The sequence below is a fragment of the Eretmochelys imbricata genome, chromosome 25, assembly GCF_965152235.1.
Source record: "Eretmochelys imbricata isolate rEreImb1 chromosome 25, rEreImb1.hap1, whole genome shotgun sequence".
In the NCBI taxonomy this organism is placed as follows: Eukaryota; Metazoa; Chordata; order Testudines; family Cheloniidae; genus Eretmochelys; species Eretmochelys imbricata.
In genome coordinates, this window is record NC_135596.1 from 1635144 (window position 1) to 1650908 (window position 15765).

General features: G+C 45.6%; 1 protein-coding gene across 4 annotated transcripts in view; it reads right to left on the bottom strand.

Annotated features, from left to right (window-relative positions):
* The window catches only part of LMNB2 (lamin B2), a 92211-nt gene that overhangs the window by 23779 nt on the left and 52667 nt on the right, over positions 1-15765 (bottom strand). Inside the window, exon 1 of one of the 4 annotated variants that reach the window (XM_077805511.1) lies at positions 1021-1106. The exons of the other annotated variants lie outside the window; for them this stretch is intronic. Coding sequence (XP_077661637.1) covers positions 1021-1091 — 71 coding nt within the window. The 5' untranslated portion in view covers positions 1092-1106. Of the gene's footprint in view, positions 1-1020; positions 1107-15765 lie in introns of those variants that run through there. 4 annotated transcript variants of the gene reach the window in all.

The window sequence follows — 15765 nt, forward strand, 5'->3', positions numbered from 1 at the left end:
GTACCTCATCCTTAGAGTAGCAGAGCACCTGCAACTCCCACTGAAGTCAATGCGTGTTGCAGGTGTTCAGTACTTCTAAGGATCAGGGCCATTCCACATAATGTACTCATTCACAAAACAAAAAATCATTTCACCCACCACTGAAATGCAGTCACTTCTTGGAAGCAAAGTAGCAACCATTTAACAGTACCCAGCACAATACACCACAAACTATGACAGATCATTTTTCCCCAATGCAGATAGCCAGGAACGCTTGATAGTTGGCAATGTGAATTTGTAGACTGATAAAAGAACAGGCTTTCCTGCTGAAAAGATCAAGCTTTTTAGAGAGTCCTTGTCCCTTGGTGTCATCTCAGGAAATCCTTGTTGTTCAGACTTTTCTTGCAAGAGATCCTGGCACCTGATGTGAGTAGAAATACTCAAAGCTCTTAGGAAGCATTGGTATCATCTATCAGCTCTTTTAGATGTAGACAATATCAGAGGCTAGGGTCTGCCACAGGTCCTTAGCTGGCTCCAATAATTCCTTGTTGATCAGCATTACAAGATTTCCAGGTATAGTGTGGTGCAGAATACCAAATAATTTTAGGCTTCTCTTGAACCACCTCCTGTGTAAAGGGTCTCAGCTACATGTTTCACAAAGTCGTGGAAGATTCTGAGATTATCTGATGGGTGGCATGGATGGATTAAAACAGTGTCATCAGGAGGAGGATACTGGACCTGAAATTAATTGCTCGTCCACTTCTGCACGCTGATCTTCCTCACTCCACCTCTAGTCTCTAGATTCCATGATTGCACTAGCTGACCTAGATAACTGACTAACCTGCCATAAGGTGAAAGCAATCTAACCAGTATGGGGGAGCAGGAAGAAGCTGCGGGGGGAGGGTATGTGTGTGTGTGTGTGGTGTCAATACCAATGTGATGGATACACACACGCTCAGTGTCAAGAAAGGTGGCACTGAAAAGTCAGCAAGAAGTTGTTAAACAAGTCTATCCTAAACAAAGAAAGTGGCGGTTACTTACCTGTAACTGGAGGTTCTTTGAAATGTGTGGTCCCTACTGGTATTCCAAATGCGGGTGTGGATGTGCACCATGTGCTAGAAGGTTTTCTTAACAGTGTCTGTTGACCCATGTCTGTCATGCATCCCCTCGTGCTCCCAGACAAGGTTATAAGCAGCCGTGTGTGTCATCACCTCTCCAGTGACCCTGATACCGCTGAGTAGTCCAGTCTGTGGTAGAGGCGTGGAAGGCAGGTTTTGGAATACAGGTAAGTTACCTCTTCTTCTTCTTCGAGTGATGGTCCCTACATGTACTCCAAATATGAGTGAGCAGCGCAGAGTTGGGTGCAAGGATAAAGTGGAAGTGCAGTATCTGTAGCATGGCGTGGTACACTGCAGCGTCTGCAGCCGCTCTTGGGTGATAGCGTAGTGGGCTATGAATGTGTGAATGGAATGCCACCTTGCCATCAGAGGCGGATTAAGCTTTTGTGGGGCCCTGGGCCAGGACAAGTGGTGCCCTCCCCCACCTCTTCTGCCTGCAGTCAGCCACGTCACCCCCACACTCCTGCCGGGGAAACAGGGTTGGGGCTTGCCCTGCCCCTCTCCCCCCCCGGCACTCCTGCTGGAGAGCAGAGTCAGGGTGCTTGCCCTGCTCCCCTTGGGCAGGCAGAGTGGGGCAAGCCCCCACATCCCAACTCCACTCCCCAGGAGGGGTGCTGGGCAGGCAGACGGAGCAGGGCAAGTGCTACCAGGTGGACCTGTACAAAACTGAGGGGAAAGCCCACCATTTTGAGCCCAAGGTGGTAATCAAGGATGATAGGTATGGATACTGCACTCAGTTGGTGGTGATGGCAGTGAGCCCATGAGGTGAAACGTTTCCATTTAGCCCAGTAGAGGCCCTTCTGCATGTCCTCCAGCTTTGAGTAAGGATGTGTTGCACTGGAACATGCTTTGTCTACCCTCAAGCCTCATCCAAAGGTGATGTCAAGAAGGCCTGGTTTGGGATGCTGATCTTGCATGAGGAGATCTAGAAGTGTTAGGGTGAAGTGTCCAAGGAGGTCTGTGAACCAAAACTGACATGGCCAGAACGGGGCTATGAGTATTACGGTACCTCGGTCCCAGCAAATCTTAATTAGGACTTTTGGGAATAGGGGAATGGAAGGAAAGGCATAGTGGAGGTCACCTGTCCAGGATAGTAAAAGAGCGTCACAATGTGAGTTCTCCCCCATGGCTCCCCAGAGCAATTGCGGAAGAGGTAGAAGAGAGTGGCATTGTGCAGTTCCCACTCGTGGTTGAGGTACAGAGTCCTGCTGAGCACATTGGCTGTGGAATTTTGGGAGCCCGGGAGGTACGTGGCTTGGAGCATCACATGATGGCTGATGCACCAGTTCCAAAGGTGGATTGACTCAGAACAGAAGGATGGAGATCTGGATGGAGATTTGTTTGTTGATGTACACAACCGCTGCAACGTTGTCGGAAAGTAGTTGAACATGGCATGACTGAAGAAGAAATGCCTGCCATACTAAACAAACTGCCTGCAGTTCTAGAACATTTATGTACATTCTGGCCTCCAGCAACGACCAGATGCCCTGGCCTGTGTGACAGTCTAGGTGGGCCCCTCACCCCAAGAGGAAGGGGTCTGCTGTGATGGTGGCCTGCGGAGTGGAGGTAGTGAAAGTGTTGGATCATATTAAAGAAGTTCTGTATTAAAATCACAAATAAGTTTGATTCCCCATAGTTTCAATTCCAGGGTATTACTAATTAAGAGGTCTCTTGGTTTTTGGTACTGTTTCTCTCCCTCTATGCGTGAAACTTGCAAGCTGCTAATTGTGTTAGTACATTCTAAGACAGAGTCTGTTCTCAAAGCAATTCAAAGAGAGAGAGACCCAAAGCAATACTCTAACAACAGAAACAGCACCCAGAGACTCCCCGCCCTTTTGTTGTATTAACAATTGTGATTAAAATAGAGATAGAGGATGTATGTGGATGGATGCTTGGTGTGGATAATAACTGAATGATCAGGGAGGTGCCAGCCTAAGAATCCAGTGTCCATCGGCTGAAGAAGGCGTCAAGTGGAAATAACCAGAGGACCCCCGGAGGGCAGACTGGAATCCACCCAATAGCCTCAAGAATGGGAGAACCAAAGAACAAGATAACATCTAGCAGCATGGAGCCATCAGGAATGCACTATCTGTTGATTGATTCAGCAACAGCATGATGAAACAATTCCCATAGACAGGCATAGGAAGAAATTCCTATAAAAATAGACTCTAAAAAGTGAGAACTTTGGGGTCTGATTCTGCAAACCAACTTCCGGAGCATCAGATGAGCATCTGACAAGGCCCTGCTCCCTCCTCATGTCCAGGCCACCTGGCCAGTGGCTTGGCAAGAACAACTCTAAGGCTGGTAACTATGATAACAACCTTGCAGAACCTGTGTGTGTGTGTTTGTATGAATGAATGTGTGAATAAATATGAGACTGAATGGAATGTTATTATGATTCTTTCTGTATTCACAATAAATGTGGTATTTTGCCTTTTTCCCTTTAATAAGATCCTGCTGGTTTTTATTTTATTGGTATAACAAAAGGGGTTCCGACCATGACCTTGGAAGGGTCGGTCCACCAGGTGAGAGGCCAGAACTGTCTGGGGGACAATGACTCTGGACTCCAAATAGTCCGTATGGGGCCTGTAGATGGAGAAGAGCCACTGATGGCAGCAGTACACATGTAGACAAGCTTGTGGGGTCACAGAGATGCAGGCTCCCATATGTCCCAGGTGGATCGTAGTGCGAGAATTGTGATGGAGGTCCACAACTGTGGCTGTCAGCGTTGCAAAGTGGTCTGCTGGAAGGAAGGTCCATGCCACAACTGAGTTGAGCCGCATCCCAATTAAGTTGATTGTGTAGTACAAGCACCGATTTCTCCTAGTTGATTTAGACACCCAGAGAGGTCAGGAGACTGCGAAGGGAGAGGATAGCGGAGGGAAGCTCTGGTTGGGATAGCACAACCGGAAGCCAGCGTCCAGGTAGAAGTACACTGTGTAGCCAAGACAGCATATTTGTGCTGCCGTGACAATGAAGACCTTCATGAAGACATTCAGATCTGTGGAGAAAGGGAGGATTCAGACTTGGCAGTGGCGCTGTCCCATCTGGAAATCGAGAAATTTCCAGTGGGCTGAGTGGATGCTCACATAAAAGCAGGCGTTCTTCACATCAAGAGCCATGAATCAGGCCCCATGGGGAAGGGAGGGGATAATAGATGCCAGCATCACCATATGGAACTTGGGTTTCCTGATAAAGATGTTTAGTAGCCAAAGATTGAGAATAGAGTGGAGCCCTCTGCCCTTCTTCAGGATGATGAAATATGGGGAGTAAAAGACCCTCCTCATACAGAGGTGCCACATGCTCTGTGGCACCCTTTGTGAGAAGAGCATCTGCCTCCTGCTAGACAAGGCATTGATGAGAAGGAGGGATCTGAGGGAGCAGTGTAGGGGAAAGAAATAAATTCTATGGAGTAACCGTGATAGATTATCTCCAGTACTCAACAGCCTGTGGTGATCTGGCCCCAATTTTGGGCAGACAGGACAAGACGGCCCCCAAAGATGACATGGGGTACCATGGATGGCAACAGGGAGGGTTTGCAGTTCTTGAGCAACAAGTCAAAACTGTTTAGGTTATTGGTGGGCAAGGGATGAGGAAGTGGCCGTGGCAGAGGATCACCGCCACTGGGACCGGCGGCACCTGTGTGGGTGTTCCTGCTGCCACTGGGAGTAGGCTGGGTAGTGCACATATGTCCGGGGGCAGAACTTCTGGTGCTGTTTCTTGCGATGTGGAGTCGGAGTATAGATCTCCAGGGATCATAGTGTGGCTCAAGAATCCTTGAAGGAATGAAGGGACTCATCCGTCTTTCAGCAAAAGCACTTGTCCTGGTCAAAGGAGAGGTCCTCTATAGTGGTCTGGGCCTCCTGAGGAAAGCCAGAGGACTGAGTTGCATGAGTTGCAGTGCATGACAATGCCCATTGCAAGGGAGTGCAAGGACATGTTATTTGCATTGACTGCCACTTGGAGGACCACACTGGTAACCAGGTGCCTGAAATTGCTGCTGCTGGTCAGATGGCAGTTTGTCCTTGAACTCTGCTAGCCTGGCATAGTTATTAAAATCATATTTGGCTAGCAGAACCTGGTAATCTGCTATTCAAAATTGCAGCACCGCTGAGGAACAGACCTTCCTCCCCAAAGGGTCTAAGCGCTTGGCTGGAGTGAGAAACTCGTGGGTGACTGGGGGACCAGAGAGAAGCGGAGAAGGCAGGTAAGGTATCTCCAGTTCCTCTGGCGAGAGAAGGGTCTCCAAATGGAAGGAGTCTGGGGAGTGCCCTTGAAGATGCCAGAAGACCACAGCAGCGTCCATGGGAGAGGCTGGACTGAAGGGTGCAAAGGTGGGATGGGTGGTGGGTGTGCTAGGGACTGCTCCAGATGGGCAGGATACTGGGGTGACCAGTAGTGCCGCCGGATCCTTCTTGTGCTTTGCTTTACCTTTGATGCAGGGAAGCTTGGGTACTGGTGGTGGCACGTAACATCTCACCTGACGTGACTCAACTCAGCTTGGGGAGGAAACACTGTGCTTAGAAGCAGTCATCGACAGTGACTTGCTCCTGTGCCCATGAGTGCTTCCTATCCTCATATCTGGGTTTGTCCTTCACCGCCGGTACTGCCGGATCCAAGGTGTGAGAAGTGCTGGGAGGAGGTGGTGATGGATGCTGCACTGATGGTTCCAAGGGTCCCAGATCCAACTGCGTGTGCGGTCTCATGGCTTCCTCCATGAGGTATTTTCAGAAGCAGAGCTCCCACACTTCCCGAGTCCAGGACAGGGAAGACTTGCAAAATGCACAACGAGTGGCGATGTGAGCCTCCCTGAGGCAGTAAAAGACACCGTTGGTGCTTGTTGTTCAGAGAGAATGAGTGTGGGCAAGAAACAATTTTTAAACCCTGGAATGCGGGGCATAGTCCCCCGGGGGGAGGTGAAAAACAAAGGAAGCATACCCCACTCAGGATAGACTAACACTAACTAACTACTACTATATACAAGAAAAACAAGAGGAACTATACAGAGCCATAGGGTTAGAAGGGACAGCAAGGGTCATTTAGTCTAACCCCCTGCCAAGATGCAGGATTCGTTCTGTCTCAAACATCCAAGACAGATGGCTATCCAGCTTCCTTTTGAAAAACTCCAGTGAAGAAGCTTCCATAACCTCCCGACGCAGTCTGTTCCATTGTCCTACTGTTCTTACAGTTAGGAAGCTTTTCCTGAGATTTAATTGAAATCTGCTATGCTGTAGTTTAAACCCACTGCCTCTTGTCCTACCTTCTGTGGCAAAAGAGAACAACTTTTCTCCATCTTTTTCATGGCAGCCTTTCAAGTATCTGAAGACCACTACCATATCCTCTCAGTCGCCTCTCTTCCAAACTAAACATACCCAGTTCCTTCAGCCTTTGCTCATATGGCTTGCATTCCATCCATTTGATCATCTTTGTCGCTCATCTCTGGATCCTGTCCAGTTTCTCTGCATCCTTTCTATACATTGGTGACCACAATTGGACATTACTCCAGCTGTCACTGGTTAGGCCTCAAGCAGAGCAGTACTATCACCTCCGGTGACCTGCATGCTATGCCTCTGTTCATGCAACCTAAAATTGCAATTGCTTTTTCTTTTTTTTTTTTTGCGCAACAGCATCACGTTGCTGACTCATCATGAGGTTGTGATCCACCACAATTCACAGATCATTCTTAGCAGTGCTGCCGCCAAGCCAGTTAGCCCCAATTCTGTATTTGGTTTTTCTTCCCTAAGTGTAGCACCTTACATTTGTCTTTGTTGAATTTCATTTTGTCACCCATAGACCAGTTCTCCAATTTATGAAGATCCTTCTGATTTTTAGCTCCATCTTCCAAAGTATTGGCAACTTCCCCTAGCTTTGTGTCATCTGCAGACTTGATCACTATGCTGTCTATACCTACATCCAGGTAGGTAATAAAGATGTTAAACACCAGAACCAGAACAGATCCCTGTGGGACCCACTTGTGACCTCCCTCCAATCCAACATCTTTCCATTAGTAGTTACTCTTTGCAGTTGTTTTTCTCCATCTTACCTATCAGAATGTCATGTGGCACTGTGTCAAAAGCCTTGCTGAAGTCCAGGTATATTCTGTCTACTGCATTCCCCCCATCCGCCAAATCAGTTACCTTGTCAAAGGAGAAAATCAATTTGTTCTTGGCAAATCCATGCTGGCTGCTAGTTAGTACCACTTCGTCCTCCAGGTATTTGTAAACTGAACGTTTTATATATTGCTCTAGTCTCTAGCGTCTCCGGTATCAAAGTCAAGCTGACTGTCTCTCATTCAGCCTCTTTCCCCTCTTTTTAAAGATGGGCACTATGTTAGCCCTTCACCAATCTTCTGGGACCTTTCCTGTCATCCATGAGTTTGTAAATATTATTGCTAGTGGCTCTGATATTTCTTCAGGTAATTCCTTCAATACCCTCAGGTGAATAGCATCCAGCACCACTGATCTGAATTCATTCAAGTTGGTCAGAAGATCCATGATGTGTTCTTTACTTATCCCGATCTGCTTCCCTTCCCCTTTATTGTCTATAGTAACTTAGTCAGTCATCCGGTCACGTGTTATTTTTTGTGAGAAGACAAGCAAAGTAGGGATTGAGCAGCTCTGCCTTCCTATCATCTTCCGTTACCAGCTCACCTGAGCAGCGGACCCATACAGTCCTTGATCTTTCTTTTTGTCTGACATATTTGAAGAACCACTTCTAATTGCCTTTAACATTCCTTGCCAGCTGTAACTCATTCTTTGCCTTGGCTTTCCTGATTTTGTCCCTACACACTTGTCCATGTATACTTCCTTGGTGACATGCCCCTCCTTCCATTTCCTGCATGTATCCCTTTTGTTTTTAGACAGTTAAAAAGTTCCTTGTGCAGCCACACTGGCCTCCTGTGGCTGTTATCTTTATCCTGTGTCAGAACAGCTTGATGTTGAGCCTGTAGTATTACATCTTTTAAGAAGTGCCAGCCCCTTTTGACTCCTTTTCTTCCTAGTTGGTCTTTCCGTGGGACATTGCCTACTATTTCTCTAAGCCGGTTGAAAACTGCCTTTCTGAAGTCCACTGTCCTTTTTCTGTTCTAATGTCCTCCTTTCTATAGGATCTTGAATGCTATCAGATCATGATCACTTTCTCCCAAGTTCCCGACCATCTTCAATTTCACAAGCAATTCATCCCGGTTGGTCAAAACCAGATCCAAAATGGACAATACGCAAGCTGTTTCCTCAACTTTCTGAATTTGAAAGCTGTCCCCTACACACGCTAAGAATTTGCAGGATATATTGTGTTTTGCTGCAATAGACTTCCAACACATATCAGGGAAGTTCAAATCCCCCATTAATACTAGTTCATGTGTGTTAGCTAATCTGGTTACCTGCAAACGGAGTATGTCACTTTCTTAGCTAGAAGACTAAGAGCGCAAAGAAAACAGGGGTTCGGACTCTGGCCATGTGGCAGTAAGAGGGAACTGGAGAGGCATCGACCTGCACAGTGTGTTATAACCTCGGCTGGGAACACAAGGGGGACACACAATGCATGTACGGGTCAACGGACACTGCTAAGAAAACCTTCTGGCTCCAGTGCATACGCACCCATGTTTGGAATATATATAAGGACTATCACCTAAAGAATGTGTTTATACCCCAAAAAAAGAAAAGAGTACTTGTGGCACCTTAGACACTAACCAATTTATTTGAGCATGAGCTTTCGTGAGCTACAGCTCACTTCATCGGATGCATACCGTGCAAACTGCAGAAGACATTATATACACACAGAGACCATGAAACAATACCTCCTCCCGCCCCACTGTCCTGCTGGTAATAGCTTATCTAAAGTGATCAAGTTGGGCCATTTCCAGCACAAATCCAGGTTTTCTCACCCTCTGCCCCCCCCACACACAAACTCACTCTCCTGCTGGTAATAGCCCATCCAAAGTGACCACTCTCTTCACAATGTGTATGATAATCAAGGTGGGCCATTTCCTGCACAAATCCAGGTTCTCTCACTCCCTCACCCCCCTCCAAAAACCACACACACAAACTCACTCTCCTGCTGGTAATAGCTTATCCAAAGTGACCACTCTCCCTACAATGTGCATGATAATCAAGATGGGCCATTTCCAGCACAAATCCAGGTTTTCTCACCCTCCGCCCCCCCTCCCCCCACACAAACTCGCTCTCCTGCTGGTAACAGCCCATCCAAAGTGACCACTCTCTTCACAATGTGTATGCGGAGGGTGAGAAAACCTGGATTTGTGCTGGAAATGGCCCAACTTGATGATCACTTTAGATAAGCTATTACCAGCAAGACAGTGGGGCAGGAGGAGGTGTTGTTTCATGGTCTCTGTGTGTATATAATGTCTTCTGCAGTTTCCACGGTATGCATCCGATGAAGTGAGCTGTAGCTCACGAAAGCTCATGCTCAAATAAATTGGTTAGTCTCTAAGGTGCCACAAGTACTCCTTTTCTTTTTGCGAATACAGACTAACACGGCTGTTACTCTGAAACCTGTCTTTATACCTCAATTTACATACAAGTAGTAAACTTACAGCACTGTGGATTTTACCAGAGATCTTAAACACACTTTGTTTTCATTTTCTGGAAACTTGGTTATGTTGTGGAAGAGAAGCAGCAGTGGACAGCTAAGGAAATTTGTTAAATCAATTCACTGGCTTCCATGTCTGAAAAGAGATGTGCAACTCTGCCCTGCCCTGCACTTGTCTACATTAAGGAAATCTGCATCACTGTAGGTACACACCTGTGTGCCACACGAAGAGAAGTTTCTTAGAAACAAAGGATTTCTCAACAGTCAGAAACTTAGCCCTAATACCATCACTGTATTGGTGCAAACTCCTTATCTCTAGACCCTCTGCAGCAGCACAAACTGGGGCTTGAATTAACCTACACCTGCGTAAGCCCCACTGTGTGTCAGTGCAGCATGTCTATATAAGGAGCTGCACCACAGTGCGTAACTACAGCAATGTAGCTAACCTAGAAAAAAATTTCTGAACATATAGACAAAACCTCTGTTTCCAATACATTTCTCCATGTTTGTACAGAGGTATCTACGTTCAGGAATAGAAGCTCTTTGACTTTAAACAAGTCACTTAAACATCTCTGGCTTAATTTATCCATTGTGACAAAGTTCCTGCTCTACCTTGGTGGGTCTTGCGCTTATTGGCGAATTTGCTCGCCTTGGAGCTTCACGGCAGCCCTCAGCTTGGCTGTTTTTCTGAATTCATAGTCCAGGTCGACTCCTCCTGTGTCTGACCAGGAGTTGGGAGGATTTGGGGGGAACCCGGGCCCGCCCTCTACTCCGGGTTCCAGCCCAGGGCCCTGTGGAATGCAGCTGTCTAGACTGCCTCCTGGAACAGCTGTGTGACAGCTACAACTCCCTGGGCTACTTCCCCATGGCCTCCTCCCAACACCTCTTTATCTTCACCACAGCACCTTCCTCCTGGTGTCTGATAATGCTTATACACCTCAGTCCTCCAACAGTCCGCGTTCTCACTCTCAGCTCCTAGTGCCTCTTGCTCCCAGCTCCTCACACGCACATCACAAACTGAAGTGAGCTCCTTTTTAAAACCCAGGTGCCCTGATTAGCCTTCCTTAACTGATTCTAGCAGCTTCTTGATAGGCTGATTAGAACACCTGCTGCCAGTCTTAATTGTCTCCAGAAGGTTCCTGATTGTTCTGGAACCTTCCCTGTTACCTTACCCAGGGAAAAGGAACCTACTTAGCCTGGGGCTAATATAGCTGCCTTCTATTACTCTCCTATAGCCATCTGGCCCGACCCTGTCACACCATCTACACAATGGGGATACAATTCCTAACACAGGCCTCCGCCTCATCATGCAGTGGTACTGGGAGGATTCAAACTCACATTTGCACGAGACTTTGAGATGGAAAGTGCTATGTAAATACTAAGTAGCGTTCTTATGCAAAATTCTATTACCCACATGTTCAGCAAAATTGATTGTTTGACTGAGCGGTAAAACATCCTTAGTTTTTTGACTTTCATTACTCATCTTGGTCAAGAGTGGAAGAGCAGCTTTTGTGTCTCAAATGGTAAACTTCCATGGCAATTTTGTCAGGCTATTTTAGCTTGAGTACACAAATATGTACACAGGAGGCAAGTGTTCCTCAGCTCTGGTCAGCACAAAGCCGTGTCTTTCAACAAATTGAATAGAGCAGGTCTAATGCAATTAGTTTGGTTACATACGAATTTAGCACCATAGCTTTTGCATGGTTTATTTTTCTTCATTAAAATGTGATGTCATGAATTATGAGCTGTGTTCTGACAGCTCTTGTTTTGCCTGTTATGTGGGAAAACTATGAGGTGATAAACAAACCTCATGCAGTTATATGCATCAGGAGTACCAACAACAGATTTGTATAAAATGTTCAATATATCTTCAAAATACCACCAGATGGATGTGTCTTGGCAGCACTTCAACCAACTCACTGTTACTATTCATAGCTGGCTGTGGTGCCACTGATCAAGATACTGTAGTGACAAGACTCAGAGGGACCACTCTAAACACCAGGGGCCAGAGTTTTAAAGGCACCTAAAATACAGACAGGTGCGTAATGGGATTTTCAAAAGCATGTAGGCACCTAACTCATTTAAACCAATGGGAATTAGGAATCTAGACACTTGAAAATACCACTAGGGACCTACCTGCATCTTTAGGTGCCTAAACACATTTTAACATATGGCCCCTGACTCTGACAATATGACATTTGCATACATCTGTTTTACATACATTTCAAGTAACAGGCCACTGAAGTTTACTAATTCTAAATGTGACATGAAGCTCTTGTATTTCTGCCGCTAAGGAAAGAGAAGCCTCCAAGACCCATTTCAATGCAAGTCTAAAGGAAATCACTGAATTTGTTTCCATAACAGATCCGTGCTGTTTGTCTCATCCATCCTTATGATGGATTCTCTACATTCCTTACCACCTTATGCATTTTAAGATCATAAGAACAGCCATACTGGATCAGATCAAACGATCCATCTAGCCCAGTATCCTGTCTTATGACAGTGGCCAATGCCAGGTGCCCCAGAGGGAATGAACAGAACAGGTAATCATCAAGTGATCTATCCTCTGTCGCCCATTCCCAGCTGCTGGCAAACAGAGGCTAGGGACATCCTTCCTGTCCATCCTGGCTAATAGCCATTGATGGACCTATCCTCCATGAATTTATCTAGTTCTTTTTTTTAACCCTGTTACAGTCTTGGCCTTCACAACATCCTCTGCCAGAGTACCACAGATTGACTGTGCGTTCTGTGAAGAAATATTTCCTTTTGTTTGATTTGGTGACGCCTAGCTCTTATGTTATGAGAAGTAAATAATTCCTTATTTACTTTCTCCACAACAGTCATGATTTTATAGACCTCTATTCACATCCTCCCTTAGTCATCCCTTTTCCAAGCTGAAAATTCCCAGTCTTATTCATTTTTCCTCATATGGAAGCTGTTCCATACCCCACCTCATTTTTGTTGCCCTTTTCTGAACCTTTTTCCAATTCCAGTTTAACTTTTTTGAGATGGGCGACCACATGTGCATGCAGTATTCAAGATGTGGGTGTACCATGGATTTATATAGAGGCAATATATTTTCTCTCTTAATGATTCCCAACATTTTGTTAGCTTTTTTGACTGCCACTGCACATTGAGCGGATGTTTTCAGAGAACTATCCACGATGTCAAGATCTCTTTCTTGAGTGGTAACAGCTAATTTAGACCCCATCATTTTATATCTATAGTGGGGATAATGTTTTCCAATGTGCATTACTTTGCATTTCATCTGCCATGTTGTTGCCCAGTCACCCAGTTTTGAGAGATCCCTTTGTAGCTCTTCACAGTCTGCTCTGGACTTCACTATCTTGAGTAGTTTTGTATCATCTGCAAATTTTGCCATCTCATTGTTTACCTCTTTTTCCAGATCATTTATGAATATATTGATTAGTATTGTTCCCAGTACAGACCCCTGGGGACTGACCATTTATTCTTACCTTTTGTTTCCTATCTTTTAACCAGATACTGATCCATAAGAGGACCTGCCCCTCTTATCCCAGGACAGCTTACTTTGCTTAAGAGCCTTTGATGAGGGACCTTAGAATCATAGAATATCAGGGTTGGAAGGGACCTCAGGTGGTCATCTAGTCCAAACCCCTGCTCACAGCAGGACCAATCCCCAATTTTTGCCCCAGATCCCTAAATGGTCCCTTCAAGGATTGAACTCACAACCCTGGGTTTAGCAGACCAATGCTCAAACCACTGAGTTATCCCTCCCCCCAGCCTTGTCACAGGCTTTCTGCAAATCTAAGTACACTATATCCACTGAATCCCCCTGGTTCACATGCTTGTTGATCCCCTCAACGAATTCTAGTATTTTGGTGAGGTATGATTTTCCCTTTAAAAAAACCATGTTGACTCTTCCCTAACAATTATGTTCAACTTAGGGCTGTCAAGTGATTAAAAAAATTAATCATGATTAATCGCACAATTAATCATGCTATTAAACAGAATAATCTTTTAAAAATAAATAGTTTTGGATGTTTTCTACCTTTTCAAATATATTGATTTCAATTATAACACAGAACACACAGTATATAGTGCTCACTTTTTTATTACAAATATTTGCACTGTAAAAAAAACAGTATTTTTCAATTCACCTAATACAAATACTGTAATGCACTCTATCATGAAAGTTGAACTTACAAATGTAGAATTATGTACAAAAAAACTGCATTCAAAAATAAAACAATGTAAAACTTGAGCCTACAACTCCACTCAGTCCTAGTTCTTGTTAAGCCAATCACTCAAACAAGTTTGGTTATAATTTGTAGGAGATAATGCTGCCCACTTCTTGTTTACGTCACCTGAAACTGAGAACAGGCATTTGCATGGCTCTGTTGTAAGCCGGTGTGGCAAGATATTTACGTGCCTGATGTGCGAAAGATTCATATGTCCCTTTCTGCTTTAACCACCATTTCAGAAAACATGCATCCATGCTAATGATGGGTTCTGCTTGAAACCAATCCAAAGCAAAGCGAACTGATGCATATTCATTTTCATCATCTGAGTCTGATGCCACCAGCAAAAGGTTGATTTTCTCTTTTGCGTGGTTCAGGTTCTGTAGTTTCCACATCAGAGTGTTGCTCTTTTAAGACTTCTGAAAGCATGCTCCACACCTCATCCCTCTCAGATTTTGGAAGGCACTTCAGATTCTTAAACCTTGGGTCGAGTGCCGTAGCTATTTTTAGAGATCTCACACTGATACCTTATTTGCATTTTGTCAAATTTGCTGTGAAAGCATTCTTAAAGCGAACGTGTGCAGGGTCATCATCCAAGACTGCTAGAACATGAAATATATGGCAGAATGTGGGTAAAACAGAACAGGAGACATTGAACTCCTTGGGAGAGAATTGTGTCACAAATTTAATTAACACTTTTTTTTTTTTTTTTTTTTAAATGAGCATCATTAGCATGGAAAAATGTTCTCTGGAATGGTGGCTGAAGCATGAAGGGGCATACGAATGTTTAGTATATCTGGCATGTACAGTAACTCCTCACTTAAAGTTATAGAATATCAGGGTTGGAAGGGACCTCAGGTGGTCATCTAGTCCAACCCCCTGCTCAAAGCAGGACCAATCCCCAATATTTGCCCCAGATCCCTAAATGGCCCCCTCAAGTCTTCTCGGTTAAAGTTGTTTTGTTATTAAGTCGCTATTTATTAGAGAACATGCTAGTTAAAGTTGTGCAATGTTTTAACGCCTTCCACCCCACAACACCTCCTGCCCTCCAGCGGGCCCCACGGATCAGTGTCTCCCCCCTCCCTCTCCATGCATCCCACCCTCCGCAATCAGCTGTTTCGCAGCGTGCAGGGAGGCTGGGAGGAGGAACGATGACCCAGCACACTTGGGGGAGGGGTGGAATTGGGCAGAAAGAGGCGGGGTGGGGGTGGAGCAGGGGTGGGAAGAGGCAGGGTGGGGACTTGGGGAAGGGGTGGAGTGGGGAAAGGGCCTGGGGCAGAGCCAGAGTGCAAGTACACCCCAGCATTTTGAAAAGTCAGTGCCTGTGGCCCCAGAAGCCTATGGCTGTCTTCAGGGATACAGGGACATAGAGGCCCAGTGCCTCTGCGCTGTGCATCCAAAGCATACCATGCAACCTGGTAGAGACATCCCCATTGCATGCTAAGGAAGGATGCAGTAGCCTATTTCTATGTGGTGCCGCTTCCCTGCTCTGCCTGGCTCTTGTGTCGAGCCCAAACCCACAGAGCTTGCACAGGGAGAACCCTACAGTCCTAGGGGTGAGTGTGTTGTTGGCTCATACCCTCACCAGAGCTCTGGGGCCAGAGGATATTCACTTATCTAGTCACAGGTATGAGTCAAACTGCACATAATGTCTTTTGTCTGGCAAAAAAAAAAATTCCCTGGAACCTAACACCCCACCCCCCATTTACATTCATTCTTATGGGGAAATTGGATTCGCTTAACATTGTTTTGCTTAAAGTCACATTTTTCAGGAACATAACTACAACGTTAAGTGAGGAGTTACTGTAAATTCTTTGCAACGCCAGCTACAAAAGTGCCAAGCGAACGCCTGTTCCCAGTTTGAGGGGACAGTGTAAATAAGAAGCAGGCAGCAGTAACTC